The sequence below is a fragment of the Apium graveolens genome, chromosome 4 (genome assembly GCF_009905375.1).
Source record: "Apium graveolens cultivar Ventura chromosome 4, ASM990537v1, whole genome shotgun sequence".
In the NCBI taxonomy this organism is placed as follows: Eukaryota; Viridiplantae; Streptophyta; class Magnoliopsida; order Apiales; family Apiaceae; genus Apium; species Apium graveolens.
In genome coordinates, this window is record NC_133650.1 from 273,366,741 (window position 1) to 273,386,967 (window position 20,227).

General features: G+C 36.6%; 3 protein-coding genes across 3 annotated transcripts; 2 read left to right on the forward strand and 1 right to left on the reverse strand.

The window, feature by feature from the left end:
• The first annotated feature begins 1,891 nt into the window (after positions 1-1,891).
• LOC141721009 (G-type lectin S-receptor-like serine/threonine-protein kinase At2g19130) lies at positions 1,892-4,877 on the forward strand. The gene is made up of 2 exons (XM_074523736.1): positions 1,892-4,476; positions 4,585-4,877. The coding sequence occupies exon 1, from the start codon at positions 2,030-2,032 to the stop codon at positions 4,472-4,474; it is 2,445 nt and encodes an 814-aa protein (XP_074379837.1). The 5' UTR covers positions 1,892-2,029; the 3' UTR covers positions 4,475-4,476; positions 4,585-4,877.
• Positions 4,878-6,218: 1,341 nt separating this feature from the next.
• Positions 6,219-7,815, reverse strand: LOC141717147 (uncharacterized). The gene is made up of 2 exons (XM_074519256.1): positions 7,349-7,815; positions 6,219-6,856 (listed from the first exon to the last, which is right to left on the reverse strand). Exons 1-2 carry the CDS (start codon positions 7,598-7,600, stop codon positions 6,383-6,385), a joined length of 726 nt encoding a protein of 241 aa, XP_074375357.1. The 5' UTR covers positions 7,601-7,815; the 3' UTR covers positions 6,219-6,382.
• An 8,103-nt stretch (positions 7,816-15,918) lies between these two features.
• Positions 15,919-16,485, forward strand: LOC141719654 (uncharacterized). Its single transcript, XM_074522034.1, has one exon. The coding sequence runs from the start codon at positions 15,919-15,921 to the stop codon at positions 16,483-16,485; it is 567 nt and encodes a 188-aa protein (XP_074378135.1).
• Positions 16,486-20,227: the final 3,742 nt, after the last annotated feature.

Sequence of the window (20,227 nt, forward strand, 5' to 3'; positions counted from 1 at the left end):
TTTTCGGCCTTTAACCTTCTCAGGGCTACCCTCAAGTCTTTCACCTTATATTGCTTGTCTTCTCCATCCGAGAAGAGACTACCCTCAGCATCTGAGTTATCAGTGGAATCCCCATTGGAGGGTATCACAGAATTATGATGAGAGCTAGCACTGCGCTCCTCCTCTTCCACAACCGGGGTCTTCACTGAATGGGATCTTCGGTCCTGGGTATGAGACCGAGAACCTGATTTCTCCCTCCGAGAAGCCCGAGAGACTGTTTTTTCTCTTTGAGACCCCTTCGAGGCTGATTTCTCTGTTTGTGTTCTCCATTCAGCTCTATCTCGCGTCTCCATCAGCTTATAACGCAGGTCCTTGTTACTCAACTTTTCACCCATCCTATCAAACACGCTGATGCTACGTGTGGGGGAGCCCTCGGACTCGCGATAATCCTCCTCATCGGTATCCCAATCGGGATTTTCCTGATCAGTTTCAACGTCAGAAAATGTTGGTTTCTTCTTATCGTCTTCCAGGTCCTCTTCTTCATCATCAAAGTTAAGGCGAACCGGCGAGACTTGAGCCTTTTTAGCTTTTTGGCCGCTACCATCATATTTTCGCCTCCACCTTTTCATTCTTAGAGACTTCTTCTCCAAGGAAACAATCTTTTGACTCATCTGTTCAATTTTCCTGAGGAGCTCCGAATTCGTAACTCCTCCATCTCCCTCTTCACGGTCATTATAACTCTCGTTTGGTGTTCGTTCATTACCGGAACTTCCCGACATCACTCCTCTCTAGAGATTAATTCAAGCACGATATTCCCCTCCTTCTAGCGCCAGAAATGTTGTGAGAGGAAAATGGTACAAAACTTTTTGGAGAAAATCGCTGAAATAACGGGAAATCGCCTGATCGACGGCCTATTCGTGACAGCTGTATACGCCTAACTCGCCGGAATCCGGTGGCAAGCAAGGTTGCGTTTGGACTGAATTTGCAAGGTTCCCGAGATATGGTGACTGAATAATTCCTACTCAATCATAGACGTACTCGAGAGATCTCACAGAATGCTTCTACTCAATTATTAGTAGAGTGTGTAATCCCGCAAATGACCTACATATCCTATATTTATAGGAATCAAGTCCGCATGTAGTTCTAGTTGCTGTAGGACTCCTCATCAGATTTGCCAACCACGTTTTTGCCCAAGCTTAGGGCTGTTCTTGATCCTTATCCAGCTAGGTTTAGGCTAGGATAAGAGAGTCCTACTTCTAATACACCACTAACCTTTATTTATCCATGTAATTATTGTATTTATCAATTAAATGTATGCATATTCCATGCATACTTTGTACAAATCCGTTTACATGCAATTGTAGCATGTTAGGAGTCGTTTCCTTCTTGCTGTCCCCTTGTAGAGTTCGTTTTCGACCACAACACTGCCACTGCAGGCCTCTTACCGTCATCTGCATAGTCCCAGCTAAGCAGTATACCCTGAAGACCCTGGTGTCTTGGCATACCCCAGAAACCCTAGGGTATTTGACATCCTCTAAGTGTGCTTCTAGCCTTCCTTTGCTAATACCTCTGCAGCAAGGCAATCCCCAACTTGCGTATATACCCCACAACACACTCGGGTTCAATACCCCATGTTTTGTCATCCACAAAGCCCACTTCCCTTCATGGGCCATAAATCCGGCCACGACCAATTTTAGGCACAACAAATAGTACATGCATAAATTATCAATGTGCAGCGGTCATTATTAAAAATGCAGCAAAATATTGTTGAACAGTCATTTTCAAAATTAAAAACTAACATGCAGCCTAATCAATTGTAATAGTGTTTTATTGTCCGACTGATGTGTGCGTAAATCTGCATACATCGCATTGCACGAGTGCAAGTCGGGCTGCTATGCTGTATATTTATTATTGCCAGCATATTGCCCTTGACGTGGTTAATCAATTATTTCAGTTGTCACCGACGAAGGTTATTCATACATGTTGCTTCTACTTGAACTAAATTCCCGGAAAAAAACAACCAAAAACCATGCAAACTTCATAGCAAGCCATGAGTGCTAATAACAGTTCTTGTTTTGTCTCAATATTGCTTCTGTTATGTTTCTTACTTATAAACTTTCACTTCTCTCTTGGAGGTGATAGCATACTAAGTAACCGGTCTCTCTCTGGCAATCAGACCATTGTCTCTTCAGGCGGAAATTTCGAGCTTGGGTTTTTCGAGGCAGGCAACTCTTCCAAGTACTATATTGGTATATGGTTCAAGAAGGTTTCAGATAAAACTGTTGTATGGGTAGCTAACCGAGAGAGGCCCGTCATGGATAAGTACTCTTCTAAGCTGAAACTTGTAGATGGTAACTTGGTGCTTTTGGATGAAACGCAAACTGAAGTTTGGTCGACAAACACAGAATTTAAGTCCTCCAGTGTAGTTGCAGTACTTCTTCATGAAGGGAACTTAGTTTTGAGAAATGGATCAAATACAACATCATGGCAGAGTTGGGACTACCCTTCTGATACATGGTTGCCAGGTAGTAAGATTGGATACGATAAACGTACAAACAGGAAGCAGATTCTTACTTCCTGGAAGAATTCAGAAGATCCAACTCCTGGATTGTACACTTTGGAACTAGATCCAATTGGAAATCAATATATGATTAGGTGGAACATGTCTCAGCAGATATGGGCTAGTGGAGCATGGAATGGCCAGATATTTAGTAATGTTCCTGAAATGGGCAAGAGATTTCTGTTTAATTTTAACTATACATCTACCGAGACTGATGCCTATTTCACATATTCTTTAATAAATACTTCACCATATATTGCTAGATTTATTATGGATTATACTGGGCAAATCAAGCAACTCACATGGTTGGATAATGTGCAGAAGTGGTTTTTAATTTGGTCTGAACCAAAAACACAGTGCGAAGTTGATGCTTATTGTGGAGCATATGGTGTCTGCAATGCCTTGTCGTTTCCTGTCTGTAACTGCTTGCTTGGCTTCAAGGGTAGGTTTGAGAAAAGCTGGAGATTGAAAGATTACTCTGGTGGTTGTGAGAGAATTACTAAATTGGAGCGTGGCAATACAAACACTAGCAATAAGAAAGCGGATACCTTTGGTGAGTATCCTTCTATGAAATTTCCTGATAATCCTCGAGTTGTCGTAGTTAGGAATGCCGCAGGCTGCAAATCCATCTGCTTGAGCAATATTTATTGCACTGCATATGCTTACAACACTAATGCCTGTTTTACTTGGAGTGGGGAGCTCTTTAATATGCAGCAGCTAGCTGTAGACGACATCAATGGAAAAGTCATCTACATTAGACTCCATTCATCCAAGTTCTCAAAAAGTAACAAGGGAATTCTTTATGGCGCTGTTGGAGGTTCAGTTGTAGTTGCAATTGTCATCGCAAGCCTTATTTTTATTGCAATTAGAAGGGGGAAATTAGGGAGAGCCACTGAGATTGCTAAACCTGTAGAAGGCACAGTGGCGGCATTTGGTTTTAAAGATTTGCAAACTGCAACAAAAAACTTCTCTGAAATGCTGGGGAGGGGAGGTTTTGGATCGGTTTTCAAGGGAACATTGACTGATTCAACAGTCGTAGCAGTGAAGAAGCTGGAGGGCATTAGGCAGGGAGAGAAGCAATTCCGCAATGAAATCAGCACCATTGGCTTCATTCAACATGTAAATCTTGTGCATCTTCGTGGTTTCTGTTCTGAAGGTAAAAACAAGTTGTTGGTGTATGAGTATGCATCCAATGGATCACTGGATTCTCATATCTTCAACACAGAGAAGAGCAAAGGTATATTGTCCTGGAGAACAAGGTATGAGATTGCATTAGGGACAGCGAGAGGATTGGTTTATCTGCATGAAAAATGCAGGGATTGCATCATACATTGTGATGTAAAACCTGAAAACATTCTTCTGGATACTCATATGTGCCCTAAAGTTGCAGATTTTGGTCTAGCAAAGCTGGTTGGGCGTGATTTTAGTAGGGTTTTGACCACCATGAGAGGGACTAGAGGGTACCTTGCACCAGAATGGATATCAGGCGCACCCGTAACAGCAAAAGCAGATGTGTATAGCTATGGAATGATGCTCTTTGAGTTTGTGTCTGGTAGGCGAAATGTGCAGCATACAAATGGGAAAATCAACTTCTTTCCGACAAGCGCTGCAAAAGTGATAATAAATGGAGGCGACATCCTTGGCATATTGGATCCCAATTTAAACCGGGTTGCTGATGTAGAAGAAGTAAAAAGAATATGTAGAGTTGCTTGTTGGTGCATCCAAGACGACGAAAATATTAGGCCATCAATGGGCCAGATAGTTCAAATTCTTGAAGGGGTCTTAGATGTGGACTTGCCTCCAGATCCACGAGGACTTCAAGTCTTTCTTGACAATGAAGATGAAATTGTTTTCTTTACCGATGAGTCATCCTCCCCTGTCCAGAAGCAATACTTCAAAAGAAATACCCAAGATCCCCTGAAGACTCCAGGATGAGGGTGCGTTTTAGCATTGCTTTGATTGTATTCCCGCAGGTAAATGCATTTATTTGAGTATAAGTATTTAATATTAACTAATTAGGTGTATGTTTATAATAATATGCACAGATGTTCGAAAAACTTGGCAAAATGAAACAGCATTACAAAAATCTATGAAGCAAATCTGCATGTGTACGTACATCCATGAGTGTGAGCACTAAGATTGTTGAGATTCTTGAATTCTACACGAATCAAAAGCAAGAAACGTTCCTAGGTCTGAAGGTGGCGTTAAAAACGTCATTTAGCCTGCTGTCACAAGTGTACATTGAACTTTCTTCTGCGGTGTGTTTTGTAAGATATGTATGAACAGATGGCTTATCGTATCATTTGATTTGTTAAACTTTGCATGTTATTTGTGTTAATATTGTTTAGCCCTTTCTTACTTTTTGCTCAATAAGCTTAGTTCATAAAAACTTCACCATCCACGGTAGTAAAGCTTGTTTTTGATACAAGGTTTTGAACTAATATGTAATAACCCAACTACTAGAATATCCAGCAACAACACAAGTTTGCGTGTAATACATGGTGGCTTCAGTTTGCATTTACTATAGTTGTTGAAGAATTAAATTCTACGAAAATTTTGAATGCCCTGATTATAAGGAAGAAGAAAGCTGGATGTATGTCATATTCGTTCACAATAATGATATAGTCTTTTATTGATGTTTAACATAGAGAGGGCCATCTTCATAAATTGCGTCTTCAATCAAGGGGACCATCTCTCTGAGTCTCTGTACTGTTCTCTCAAACAAAATGCTACATGTGATGCATTCAAATGACAAGTTTTTGATATCCTATATAGCCAAATGTTGTTCTACTATAGCACTCTGTCCACATAGGTCGTCCTGCGTTCATACTTCCCTAAATTAATTCCTGGAAGTTACAAGAGAAGGTTCTAATGTGAGGCATCCTGTGCCAAAGTTTAACTGGGCAGATATCGTAAGGACAAGCTGGACAAAGGAATCATTAACAACTACTATCAGGGAGCCCCCTTTTGGATATTATCTAAGCATATGGCCCGATGTGCGAGTTATGTCATGCTGGTAAAGATTGATTGTGTTAGACAAGGTATAGCATTGCATTAGGGACTGCTATATGGTTAGTTCACCTGCATGGGATATGCAGAAACTGCATTACATATTGTGACGCTAAACCAAAAAACACTCTTTCAGATGCCTAAATATGCCAAGAATTAATTTGCAGATATTGGGTAGGTGAAGCAGGTTGGTTGTGATTTTCGTAAATTTTTTACAACCTTGATGGGAACTAGAAGGCAGCTTTCCCCTGAGTGGTATCCGTAACCATCAAAGCAAAAATAGACGTGTATGGCTACGGAATGATGCTGTTTGAGCTTATCATACATATGGTGAATTACCTTATTTCTCTGCAAGCATGGCAATAGATGGATGCTACATCTTAAGCTTATAGGCCTGACATTTGAAAGGCAAAGAACATGATATTTTAAATTAAAATTCGTCAAATTTATTCTCAAGTCCATTAAAATATATCTTAGAGTCCGTCAAGTTTTGGAGGACGCATAACTCAACACATCTTACGTTATCAACATTTCCGCCCCTGCACGAGTCACACGTTCTCTTCTCTTTGAATATATAATATTAGAGCAGAACACCAAGCAGATAATACAAGGAGTAGATACTATCTAAGAATGTAAATTACCTTAAATTATATGTAGGCTTGACTATCACTAAGCATTAAACACATTTTCCATTAGCTACTCAGAAAACACAATTTCTTTTTGTAAGCTTAGCTTACAAACACCCCTTCCACTCACAAAGCAATTCTTTCGCGTACAGAGGGGTGGCGTACTCACTCAAAAAGGAAAAAAAAAACAATTCTTTCGCGTAATTTTCTAAATAATTACCTTCCCTCTGCAAAGGTGACGGTTCCTTTCAAGCAGCCCTTCCATTATAACTCTCTTTTTGTATTCCTTGTCAGTTTCCTCGGGCAACTTTAAAACACTTCTCAGTCTCTTGACACAAGTCCCACGAGGCATGCAGTAAAAGAATATTAACGTAAAAAGTATAGCACAGACTCTGCCACAAAAGATCGTTGCACAAAGACTCATGGCAAATATAACTAATCCTGAATTTGAACTCTTGAACTTGGCTTCTGCATGAACCGCGGATTTAGGCAGACGATCAATTTGAGAGAAAGGCGTCAATGTTCGACGTTCTCCTTCAGAAATTGAACTTGACAATCTGGGTACTGACCTGTCCTCCGCCGATCCTACTCTTGCTAGGCTCTTACTTGGATAAATTGAACCATGATGACTCTTTGATCTAAGTATCGGCGGAGCAGCATTTGCCTCAAAACTTCTTTGTTTCTGTTACAAAAAGCAAAAATAAAACAAATGCTCCATTAAGTTAATTTTTTCTCAATTGTAGTACATTTTGTTCAGGTAAAAAAACAAAAATGTCGTCGATAGATGTCTGCCAAATTTGTTGCCGGCAGATTTCCGGGGCTCAATTGATACTGTTAAACAGCGTTGGACTAATGTGCGTTGACATGCTACTCACCCCAAACTTCGTCAAACTCAAATGAAATTACAGACGAATAGACGATGTAATATTCTATCAACAGTTGTAATATCTATTTTATTTAGGAGAATACTAAAATTTCAATATTCAGTATTCGAACCTAAGATACCAACTCTTATTCTACTACGTCAGATAAACGACTTAAGGTGTTAAGAGGAAGAAAGGCGTTACCAGGATCTTATTATATTCTAACTCTACTAAAACAAACTCTACCAAATCAGTCATGAATGAGTTTAATTCATGTTTGATAAGTTCATAAAGAGAAACGAAAAAGTAACCTGCTGCTGCATTGATGCTTCGACTAAGACAGATTTCACGTCATTGCAGAAGTTGCCCGAAGAAGCATTAAGTGATCGAGAACGGCGTCGCGTAATTCTAAGAGACTCTTGATCGGATTTCAACTTAGAACTTGCATCACTTTTATATTTCGAGAGTAGCAACGTGTTAGAATCCCTATGGTGTGTATCAATAGGGTCGTGACGGTCGTCAGTAAGTGGTCGAAAACATAGTAAAAGTTTGTTCTTCTTCATCGTGTTTTGACAGACAGATGTAACAGTGATAAGTGAATAAAGAGCATGGTGTTGATAATGCTGTGTTTTGTATTGTATATGGTTTAGCGGTGAAGAATAAGAGGAGGCCGGCAATGCCGGTTTTTCGTCTGCTTTTGTTTGGCAACTTTTGGAACAGACTCCGCATCTGTAACTGCTGTCTTTTGAAAACTATACGCTCTAAATGTTTTTTCCTTGTACAGATAGGTTTACAGTCAGTGCGAGTTGCTACCGTGCGTGTGTAAGGACTTTTCTAAAATGATTTCTAGTAAAATGTTGGGAATTAATAAATAAGCTCCATCTTTATCTATCCTCCAATTTAAGCTTCCATTCATTTTCTTCGAAGTGTGAGTAGTAAAATTCTTTTCTTCAGACTTCTATTCATTTTGTTTTAAGTGCGACTTCTATTCATTTCAGTACAATACTTCTAAATCTCATTTGCAAGTAGCTAAAACAGAAATGAAACAAGATTAATTTTTTAAAAATAATCCTAATTAGCCCGGTCTAAAACGTATATAGTTTTTTAAATTTAAAAATATAACAGTCTTCACAGAAAAGTCTTCACAGAAAAAATTGATCGTAGTTGTTGTACTTGTAGATAAAAAAAAATCTAAATATATGCCACCTGATTAATTTTAAATATTATTATTTTATTTTCCTATATATATAACTATATTAAAGACGAAATAATGAAAGTCTGATCGGTAGTCGATCCGTTCACCGTAATTATAATTATATTTGAAATAAAACACTCTTATAAATAGATTCCTATTCATAATATAATCACTACGCCTAGATTGCATGCTGCAACTCCCTGAAAACATTGCTAAAGGCCAAAAAACCGTTGCTACATATACCAAAAAAGATATTGAAACGCTTTTGGGGGTTGCAATTTTGGCCGTTGGGAAAGCATTATATTGCAACCCCGGCATACCTTATTGCAACGCCTACTTATCTGTTATAGAAACATTCTACTGCAACATCAACCAGGGTTGCAATAGGATTTGACCAGTGTTGCAATAGATTTTAGGCAATCAGTAGAATATTGTGGGCCCCACATGTAGACCCCTATTTTGCATTATTTATTAATTTGCATATCCCAAAAATATATAACATGTTAATTCTAATACTAAATAATACCAAACATAAGCAATATTTACCAAAATACACCACCACCAAAGTATTTAGCTTGATAAATAGTTCAAAAATCCAAATCAAGCACACCAAATAAGTTACATTCTTAAAAACGTTTAATACCTTAATCTAAAATTAAAAACGATGAAAGGCTACAAATATAATTGTAAAAACTATCCATCTGATTATGAAGTTGGGCCTTGTCCGGTAAAAAGAGTGCAACTATCATTATCACTTGAATTTTTTTTGTAAAGTTGAGCCAAATCGACATTGTTGCCAAGTATTTATCGGACTTTCGCTCATCTCCATACAATCCATACACAAGCCAAGAAAAACTTGCACTTTAATCTTCCACTACTTCATTAGCCCCCTTCATTTAGTCCTTCAAAATCATTACACATGAATTTTTTTTAATTTTGTCCTGCAAATTAAAACCACAATCATATAAAATTAAAAAATAAACGTGCTGAAAAATATGTATCACATGTGATCAAGTAAATAATAGGATACTTACAATTAGACGATAATTATTAACTAGATACCGAAAATTAAAATTATTATATTCATCTCTATGTACATATAAACAGGTGAGAAGGTTTAAGGATTCATATAGATGCACCTAGGGAGTTTCTTTTGTCCTCTGTTACACAACCTCTAGTTTTCTTAGCAAAATACATAATGGTTCAGTTACTTGGATTAATCGATGTTCAGTACTTCATATATCCTAAGTTATGAATGTATTAAGGAGATACTTGCAAGGAAAACTCTTTGTAATGTTTATCCACCCATGACTGACTCTCTAAGTGAATAGAGCTTTTGACAACAAGATTTTCCATGACAAGTGCATGAATGTATGCCTGCAAGACATCTCCAGCGGTCGAGTCTTTATGCATAAATGTTCTAATGAATCCTTTCTTTTCATGCATCAAGTACTTGGCTGGAAAGTCCAGAAAATAAAGGTTCAATATTTCAAGTTCCTTGATTGTAGATTAATGCACAAGAACATATAAAATTCCAACCATTCTTGTAATGCGACCCAACTGCTTAAATAACCTCTTTCCTGTTTTACATAAAAAAGTTCATTTATTCAGCCAATACAAACAATTAATATTGATATGATATACTGATTGACTGAGGAACCAGCTCAGATTAATTAGGCAAGAAAATCAACCCAAAAGTTGAGATATCTATTCTGAACAGTATGCTTTCGGGTGACGTATGAAGGATTTGTGACATGCAGAACTACAATTCAACAACTCCAAACATGTTAGGTTACTACTTACTTATTAAACTATTAAATGATTATAATCCCCATAGGAGTAAATTATGATATATCCATGTCTTGGAGGTCTATGACTATCAAAGGGACATAATTGAGAGGAATTGGAAACTTACAATTCAATGTCGTCAACAGAGGAGATCCTGGCACCTAAGTATACGCGCGTGTATAAGTGAGTAGCTGCAGAGAGACTCTTAAACAACATATGACAGTTCTCCTGCTCCTCTTACTTCTGCAAGATGACTTTTATTGTAGCGAATGATTATGTACCTGTTTCTCAAAAAGGTCATACAGAGCATAAATAAGTCGATTTTTTTAATACTTGCAAAGCACATTCTGCTAAAAGAACCACATCACAACCAACAACAGCTATTTATAACATTTATGGGACAAATAAAATTGGTGACTTGGAAAGATAATAAGTAGAGTACATGTAGAAACATGCAGCCCACCAATTAGTCTTGCAAATTTGCAAGTTGTCTTGTTCTTGTGACAAGGAAATAGATATTCATTTGTGTGTATTCTATAAGCCAGTAATACTCTTTTGTGTCTCTTGTTAGTAAACTCTTATGGCATCAGAACCGATGAATCTGGAGGAGATGTATGCGCGGCTGTCATTGGCGGAGGAGGAGGAGAATGGAATAGTCATTGAAGTGGGATAGAAAAAATCCAGCAAAACACATTCGTTCTTATTGGTAAACTACTCACAAAGAAGAATGTAAACTTTCAAGCCATGCAGAACGTCCTAGCATCATTATGGCGACCTAAGGAGGGGCGGAGATTCATGATCTGGGTAGACGTCGTTATTCATTCATTTTCTACCACGTACTGGATAGACAAAAGGTAATTGAAGGAGGGTCATGGACATTTGAGCAAAGTCCATTACTGCAACACAAGTTGAAGGCAAATGAGGATCCACATTTGGTTACTCTAAACACAATGGACATATGGATGCAAATCTACGATCTACCAAACAGAATGATGACAGAAAAGATACTTCAGAGCATTGGCAATTATGTAGGTGTGTTTATTAAATCAGATCCAGTTAATTTTAATGGAACATGGAAGATGTATTTACGTATTCGAGTTACACTGAATATTGATAAACCATTAGAGCGACGAATGAAAATTAAAAGAGAAGGGGATGCTTGGGGTGGATTAATTTTAAATACGAAAGATTAAGTCAATTTGCTTTGTTTGTTGATTGCTGGGTCATTCTGATAGGGAGTGCCCAATAGTATATGCGAATCCTGAAAAAGTGATTGATCGTGCATATGGACCATTGCTAAGGGCGCCTCAGAGGAGTTCGCGAAACCAAAATGTTGGGGCGAGATGGCTGAGGAATGGTGTGGGAGGTGATGTATGGAATGCATAAAAGAGAGATACAAGCTCATCGACCAGGGAAAATAAGGAAGGGCGAGATTCATGGATGTAGAAGGACATATCAACGAAAGTGTAGGGGATAATGGAGAAATTTGTTTGAAACAGCGTCATCAAGGGGATAATATGCATGAAAATAGCAACAATAAGGTGGATATGGATGTGATGGGCGGGAAAACTTTTGAAAATACAACTGTGGTGATTGACGTAAAAAGGAAACGTACAGATAAGTAAACAAAGATAGAAAAAAATGGGCTGGATACATCTTCACCAATTTTGGAACTAAATGGACCAAAAAATGGACCAGAGGCGGGACCTGTAAACCAAGCCCTCCTAGAGCAATGCGTCTGCTAGCATGGAATTGTCGTGGACTGGGTAAACCACGTATAATTCAATTCCTTCAAGAAATTACCCACCAACTAAAGCCCATTATCATTTTTCTTTATGAAACATTAGTTAGAAAAAATAAAGTAGATGAGTTATGTAGAAAATTGAATTTTGCAGAGTCCTGATCGGTAGAAGACAAGGCCACAGTGATGGGTTAGCCTTACTGTGGAAAAACGAGGGTGGCTGTCAAATAAAAGATAGTGGCAAACACTATATCGATTTTAAAGTTGAAAACGAGAATGTAGGGAGATGGCGCTAAACTGGCTTCTATAGCTGTCCAGAAAGAGATAGAAGAAGAGAATCATGGCTAATAATAAGAGAGTTATCAACACGATCGAACCTTCCTTGGTGTATCATTGGTGATTTCAACAACATGATATGGATGACGGAGAAAAGAGGAGGCCAGAAGCATCCCACCAGCTTACTTCAAGGGTTTACTCGAGTAATAGAGGATTGCGGATTATTGGATCTGGGTTATGTGGCGAAATAATTTACATGGGATAAATCACGTGGTAAGCATAACTGGATTCAGGAGCATCTAGATAGAGGAGTAGCTACTCAAAACTGGTGTGATTTATTCCCTCTAGCAGAATTAAGGGTCCTGAAAGTTGCTAAATCTGACCACTTACCCCTATATCTACAACTGAACATGCAAGTGTACAAGAAAAAAGAATGGAGGTTCCGGTATGAAAATATATAGCTCAAAGAAAAAGAATGTGATAATGTTGTTAAACATAGATGGGGAGACACAGAAAGGTTGAATATCATGGAAAAGATTCAATACTGTGGAATTAAGCTGGAAGAATGGGGAGGGGTAATAAGTAAAGAATTCAAGCAACAGGCCGAAGAATTCAGAGATCGGTTGAAAAAGTTGAGGTCACGACGAGATAATTATGGAATCCAACAATATAATGATGTACGATGGGAATATCTCAACCTGTTGGAGAAACATGAAATATATTGGAAGCAACGAGCAAAAAGGTTCTGGCTTCAAGAAGGTGATCGTAATACACGTTTCTTTCATAGACATGCCTCTAAGAGAAAGAAAACTAATGCTTCGTAACGAATAAATGATAGAAACAGTGAGTGGAAATAAAATACGGAGGAGATTCATGAGGTCGTGGAAGACTACATCAAGCAATTATTCTCATCTTCGAATGTAAATGGGAAACTTTCTGACAGGGAAGAGGTGAAACAACTTTCAGAAATGGAGAACATGGGTCTTGTATAGACCTGGCAATGTGGTTGCAAAACCATGAATCCTAACCAAACCAGTTTAGAATTTTAAATATGGACCATGAAAAAATCACATATTTGAATTGGGATTGGTTTGGTTTCACATTACACTTTTATCTGCTAAAATGGATTGAAAAGTGTGATAACCATATGTGAACTAGATTTATAGATCTATATTGTTCTATCCTTTCACTTCTTTTGTCTACTGCTTTCAAAATAGTTAATATGTCTGATGTGCTACTGCTTACTTACAAACAGTGTGTGTATATATTGCAGAAAATATACTGGTCATAGAATTACGGTAAAAAACCAAATAAAATGAAACATGATTAGGTACTGTTAATTGTTAATTTTACTATAATTAAAATTTGAAAATTACTGCTTATCAACAGTTAATATAAATTTTCAATAATTTTTTTTTGCTAAATAATTTTCAACAAATTACAAAATATTAAACAAACTTCATGAGATAAAAATATTTATTTTAAGCATTTATCATATTAATATGGTTAATTCATATTTCAATCCAAATCCATATAAAACCAAACCAAATTGAATCCATACTTAATAAAATACAGTTAGAATATGGTTTTGGTTCATAAACCAAACCAAAACCATATTAACGATCCAAAATAAAACCAAATCCATATTTTGCCAGGTTTAGTCTTGTAGCTGAGATTATAGTCGAAGAAGTAAAGGAAACAGTCTTTGCCATGCACCCGGACAAGTCCCCGGGATCAGATGGACTAAATCCGGCATTTTTCCAATCGTTTTGGAAGGTGGTTGGTGCTGATGTAGTTAAATTCTGTCAAACATTCATGAATACAGGAGCCCTACCAGCTGGAGTTAATCCTTCACTGGTATGCCTGATCCCGAAGGTGAAGGTTCCTCAGACTATGGCAGATATTCGACTAATTTCACTATGTAATGTTTTGGTAAGAATCCTGTCTAAAGTCATGACTAATAGATTTAAAAGCTGCCTGAACACTATTATAACAGATAAACAAAGTGCCTACATTGAGGGTAGGCTATTGACAAACACTGCGATGGTGGCATTTGAGTTAAACCACTACATGAAGAGAAAGACACATGGCGAAAAGGGTGTTGCAGGTTTGAAGATTGACATTTCAAAGGTTTATGACAGACTGGAATGGGATTTTATCCAAAATATGATGGTAAAATTCGGATTTCATAGTTTATGGATTGATCGAGTCATGAGCCTTATACGATCAGTTTCTTACATTTTTCTGCACAATAGTGAAGAATTTGAACTAGTTAAACCTCAACGTGGGGTGAGGCAAGGGGATTCGATATCACCCTACATCTATATAATGTGTGCAGAGGGTCTTAGTGCTATGATTCGTAGAAATGAAGAAGCAGGAATTTTGCATGGAATTAAAGTGGCAACAGGTGCCCCAGTTATCTCCCACTTGTTATTTGCTGATGATTATTACCTATTCTTTTGAGCTACAGAAACAGAAGCAGAGGTAATGAAGAGAATTCTGCAGAGGTATGAAGCTATATCGGGACATGTTATTAACTTTAATAAGTCCCTGATAACCTTTTCTCCGAATACAGTACTACAAACTCGACAACTAATCTGCAACAAACTGGGGGTAAATGAAGCCAAGGTACCAGGCAAGTGTTTGAGCTTGCCTATGCAATTAGGATGGAATAAGACCACTGAATTTGGTTTTTTACTGGAAAGAGTTGAACAACAACTGCAGGTCTGGAGCAATCAAACCTTATCTAAAGCTAGAAAAGTCATATTACTCAAGACAACAGCCCAAACGATTCCAAATTTTTGGATGAGCCTGCTGAGAATACCAAATGAAGTATGTGACAAGATTGAAAGAATTATGAATGCATTCTGGTGGCGCAGTAGAAACACAAATAGTGGCATCAGATGGATGTCATGGGATCGACTCTATAGTGTTAAAGAGAATGGAGGTCTTGGATTCAAAAAGTTAAAAGAATTTAACGTGGCTATGTTGGCAAAACAGGCTTGGAGACTATTAACTAGTGATAACCCCATGGTAACGCAATTCATGAAAGCTCGATATTTTCCAAAGAATGATTTTTTGACAGCAACGCTTGGAAATAATCCGAGTTACCTATGGCGTAGTATTCTTGAGTCTCAAGATATTGTTAGATAAGGAGGCCGAAAGCAAATAGGTAATGGTGCTAGTACTAAAGTTTGGAAAGAACCATGGCTCCCATGTCTAGAAAATGGGTACCTAACTACTGAAATACCTACAGGCTTGGATGATGCAACAATACAGGGACTAATGGAGGAAAATCAGAGAAAATGGGATGAAGACTTGCTGGCTGATTTATGTAATGAGAGAGATAGGAAACTTATATGTCAGATTCCTATACCATTGTGTACTAGAGAAGATGACTGGTACCGAAGCCTTGATAATAAAGGAGATTTTTCAGTTCGAAGTTGTTATCGACGACTTCATAGAGAATCAGATTGTGTGGATAAAGATTTTTGGAAGAAGATATGGGGATTACAATTACCTGGAAAAATCTTAAACTTCATCTGGTGTGCAAGTCGACAAGTTTTACCAACTGCATCTAACCTAAGGATTAAACAGGTTAATGTATCTGTGTATTATACTTGGTGTCATAATTATATTCAAGATGATATGTATTTGCTTTTTCAGTGCTGCTTTGCTCAAGAACTTTGGAGTGAAACGGGATTGCAGCAACTTATTCCACACAACACAACAGATATAGTCATGGATGTTCTGAAAAGAGTATGTGGAAGTGGAACTAGGGATCAGTGTGTCATGGTCGTACTCTTCTGCTAGAGCTTGTGGACGAGAGGAAACAAATGGGTATGTGAGAAGGTGAATTTATCAGTATTTGGTGTAAATCAATGGCACTGAACTTACTTGAATATTGGAAGCGCATGAATGAGGTGGTGAGTACTGGTCGAGGTACATATATTATACAGCACAACAGATGGTGTAAACCCCCAGATGGTTGGATTAAAATCAACATTGATGCAGCATGTTGCAGAGATTCAGAATACATTAGAGTTGGGTGTGTAGTTCATAATGACAAGGGAGAATTTCTTCGCGCTAGATCCAACATAATCAGAAATCGAGGGCAACCTCGAGAAGCAGAGGCAGTAAGTCTGAAAGAGGCCCTCTCCTGGATGAAAACATGGAGGACAAACAAATACATTTTTGAGTCTGATGCCAAATTATTAGTGGTTGCTTTTCAGAGACGACGAGGAAAGTCTTTGTTTGATACTATTGTGGAAGATTGCCAAGAAATACTTAAACACTTCCAGGAAGTGTTAATTGTGTTCATTAATAGATCTGCGAATATGCCATCCCATTTGCTAGCACATGCTGCTTATTCTATGTCAGGTCCTCATGAGTGGTGTTATACTCCTTCTGATTTTATTATGTGTAACCTGAATTTGGAGGAGATTTAATATATGCAAGTACGATTTATTCAAAAAAAATATTTCTGGGACATACGAAGCATACTTTAAAACTTCATCAGACATAATAATTTGTCTATGGTATACTTACCGCTTGGACTAATATTATTGGCAACATCTGTTTGAGGAAGACTGCGAGGTTCCTCAAATTTCAAGACTGGGGAATCATGTGCTGCAGCAAAACCAAGTCTTGTGATATTTGAGAACAACCTCCTTTCACCTGCAGCTGGAGGGCTCACTGACACAACATATGAACTTCCCAATGTTGAAATACATTATAGACTTCAGATTTATATGCCATCGACGTGCATTATAGAATTCATATTTATATATATTCAGACATATAAAATGGATGTAGGATACTAGTAATTGTCTATTGCTTAAAACCTGTTTCATATTATTCTATTTGTATCATGTATTGTTGCTTTAGTAATATGGTTCTGCAGAAATATTTTATAAATTGATGCCATTTTTTTAATGTCTTCCAGCAACCTTTTGCCTACCCTAATACCGTGTTTCGGTGAAATATATACATAAACCATTTATGGACTATAACAAGAACCTTCCATTTTCTGTATTCAACCTCACATAGCTGTTAGGCCTTTAACTTATGACACAAGTGAAGATCAACTAATAAAAAAACAAGGCATGTATGCAAGTGATTGAATTTAATTTAATATATCTTCTGTTTAGGGCTTGGTATCGAAAAAGGAAATAAAAATAAACTCAAAGTAAGTCCCTTCTCTCTGCTAGTTTATATAATGCGTATATAAACCACATGTACCATTGAGATTTTAGTATAATCCACCGATGGCCTAGGCCAAGGATTTTCAACAGAAAAATTGTGCTCCCGACCTCGGGATGTCCTTAGAACCCCGACTCGGGAACGCCAAATAAACTAAACAACTCAGTGAATGCTTATAAAATCTAAAACTAATTTAATAACATAAAGTTTATACAACATTCTCGAATTTACCATAAAAGGTTCGATACCTCATAAGACCCTAACATAGTACAACCATACGTCTACTGCAATATTTCCGTCATGATGCTAGACGCCTCTTGACCCTCACTAAGACCTTAGTTTATCACATTCTTCTCCTTTCCCGAACTTCATACTCCAAAATTACTTCCTGTCAATGTTAGTCACATAAAAGAGTGAGCTTATAAAGCTTAATAAGCATATATCGTATTAATTCAACTGAGGTTTATCCGAGAAAATCAGAGTTCTTCAAATCATTAAATAAATAGGATAACCATAGTTTCATCACAATCATCAAGAGTTCATCAAAATAATTATCACAAGATTAAAATGGAGTATTCAAGCACGATAGGTTCATCAATTCATCAATACATCAAGTTCATCAAGTATCAGTGCAAGAATACTCATTTTTCATCAATGAATCATTAGCCAAATTAAATCAATCATCATTTAAAGATCAAAACATCAACAGTGAAATAGTACAGTATATACTTACCGTGTACCACTTAACTTATTCTCTATGAATCCCGAACTTCGAATTGATTTTACTATCGATCTTTCGTCCACTTGAATCTAAAGTGATATGGTTGCTAAAACTTAATTCTACTTATTACGAGTCGAATAACACCTTCGAATCCTCGTTTGATTATGAAGAACACTATGAATGTACGTATTTTCTCTTGGAAATTATAAGATTTTTCTGTTTGTTTTTCTTTTTTATGAACAAGGTACTGTAAGGGCTATTTATAGTTACGGAAAGATAAGATAGGATTGTACGTACTACGAAAAAATAAGATAGAATTGCACGTACTACGAAAAGATAACACAGAATTGCACGTACTACGAAAAGATAAGATATGATTGCACGTACTACAAAAAGATAAGATATGATTTTAATCGAAATATCTCATATATAAAAAATATTTGGTTTATCGGTTTACCGAAACGAAAATAATATCGTAAAAATTTGTACCGAGACCCATATGGGTAAAACTGTACTCCGAACTGAAAATGTCAAAACACGGAAAATGCTTGAAATAATCAAATTAGGATAAAAATTAGTATTCCCGAAATTTTTGGGTGGTGAAAACGTAAAAACTGTTGAAGTTGGATGATTCCCGATTATTTAATCTAATTAATATCTAATTCAAAAAATAAGTAATTAAATCTATAAATCATTTATAAAATCAAATAATGACATATAAATCGCTAGAAAAATATCAAAATTATCTATACTTTATTTTAAATATATAAAAATTAAAATTCGCAAATTTTATCGCATGTAAACATCAAACACAAATGTCAAGTAACACATAATTAGAATAATTATTCTATTCATTCCCTCTAATATTTATTTTTAAGTCGGGGGTGTTAAAAAATGGATCACCGGCTTGCATGAGAGTTGAATATCAAGTTCTAATTACCAAGGAACATCTCCATTCGGCATGCCTATTGGACATCTATATGCATGACTCGTACAAGTTATTAACATATAGATACGCAGACAAGCAATATGAGGCACTGAACTAGAACATGACGATGAAAGCTTGAATCTTTTAAATGAAAATAAAAAAAAACTAAAACCATGCTTTGTTCGTAAATAGGTACCCTAACCACTATCAATATATTCACCCCAAGCTAGAGTTCAGACTTTAAAAGCAAATCCATAATCAATAACAACTACTAAAAAAACCCTCTATTAAGTCGACTCATATCATATGAGGAATTAAATATTGCTTAATCTACTTTGAATAACTTATAACTATTTTTTCCAAGCTACTTTTAAACTGATCACAACGCCTTGGAGTAGTATCACTCCAACGGAAATAAGATAGTACACTCTGTACCTTTTTTGAAACTCAATGTGGGAGGAAAATGTGTAAAGTCCGGTAACTCTGAATTGCAAAAAGAACAACCTTTATCAATTGGGCATGATCTACTATGCTATTCATTCACTAGAGTTTGACATTCATTGGCTCTGAATTTGCCTTAGACCAAAGGGGAGAGCACCTTAAGTAAACCCAGAGATCTTGATTGAGTAGTCTTGCATTTCTTATGGTACAGTTTCAAAGAAACACAAAGATTTTGATGGATTGGGTGACAGCCCAGAAAATCTCATCAATTTAACAATTAATACATTAGTTTATTTTCTTTACCTCATTGACACTAATCAACAAGCTTCTCACCAATTTAACAATCAATACTTTCATAAAAGCAAACAAAGAGGATCACTGTTAATAATTTAACAACAGTTACTAAACGTACAGGCACAATTAAATAATTGAACAACAATTGACCAAAATATATGTTAAAATTGTTGTTAACATACAAAAAATGAAAATTGCATACACATAATGCAATATATAAATACACATATTGTAGATATTTAAATTAAGGGTTATACCTTAAAATCAAAAGCAATGAAGGTTGAGCCGTAGATTTTGAATCAAAACCAAGCTTGGACTGAATATGTTGCAACCCTAATATATGCTTCAATTTAACCCTAAAATCTTCAAGAACACCCTTCAACTGAAACCCAAATTAGAGATCCCAAAAATTTTTAAATCCAATAACCCCCCAAATCCTGAACCATTGAGTGATTTTTTAAAGACTTGTTAATTTTCAGAACTTAAAAAATATTAGTAACACTTTGTTGAATAAAATAATTATTATTTTTTGTATTATAGTAAAATTGTATATATATATATATTACTTCAATAAAATGTTATTATTGAATTTTATAACATATTA

Coding starts and splice junctions, on each gene's coding strand:
- LOC141721009 (XM_074523736.1), top strand. CDS start 2,030: ATGAGTGCTAATAACAGTTCTTGTTTTGTCTCAATATTGCTTCTGTTA.
- LOC141717147 (XM_074519256.1), bottom strand. CDS start 7,600: ATGAAGAAGAACAAACTTTTACTATGTTTTCGACCACTTACTGACGAC. Junction 6,857..7,348: donor AAGCATCAATGCAGCAGCAG/GTTACTTTTTCG, acceptor TTTTTGTAACAG/AAACAAAGAAGTTTTGAGGC.
- LOC141719654 (XM_074522034.1), top strand. CDS start 15,919: ATGGCACTGAACTTACTTGAATATTGGAAGCGCATGAATGAGGTGGTG.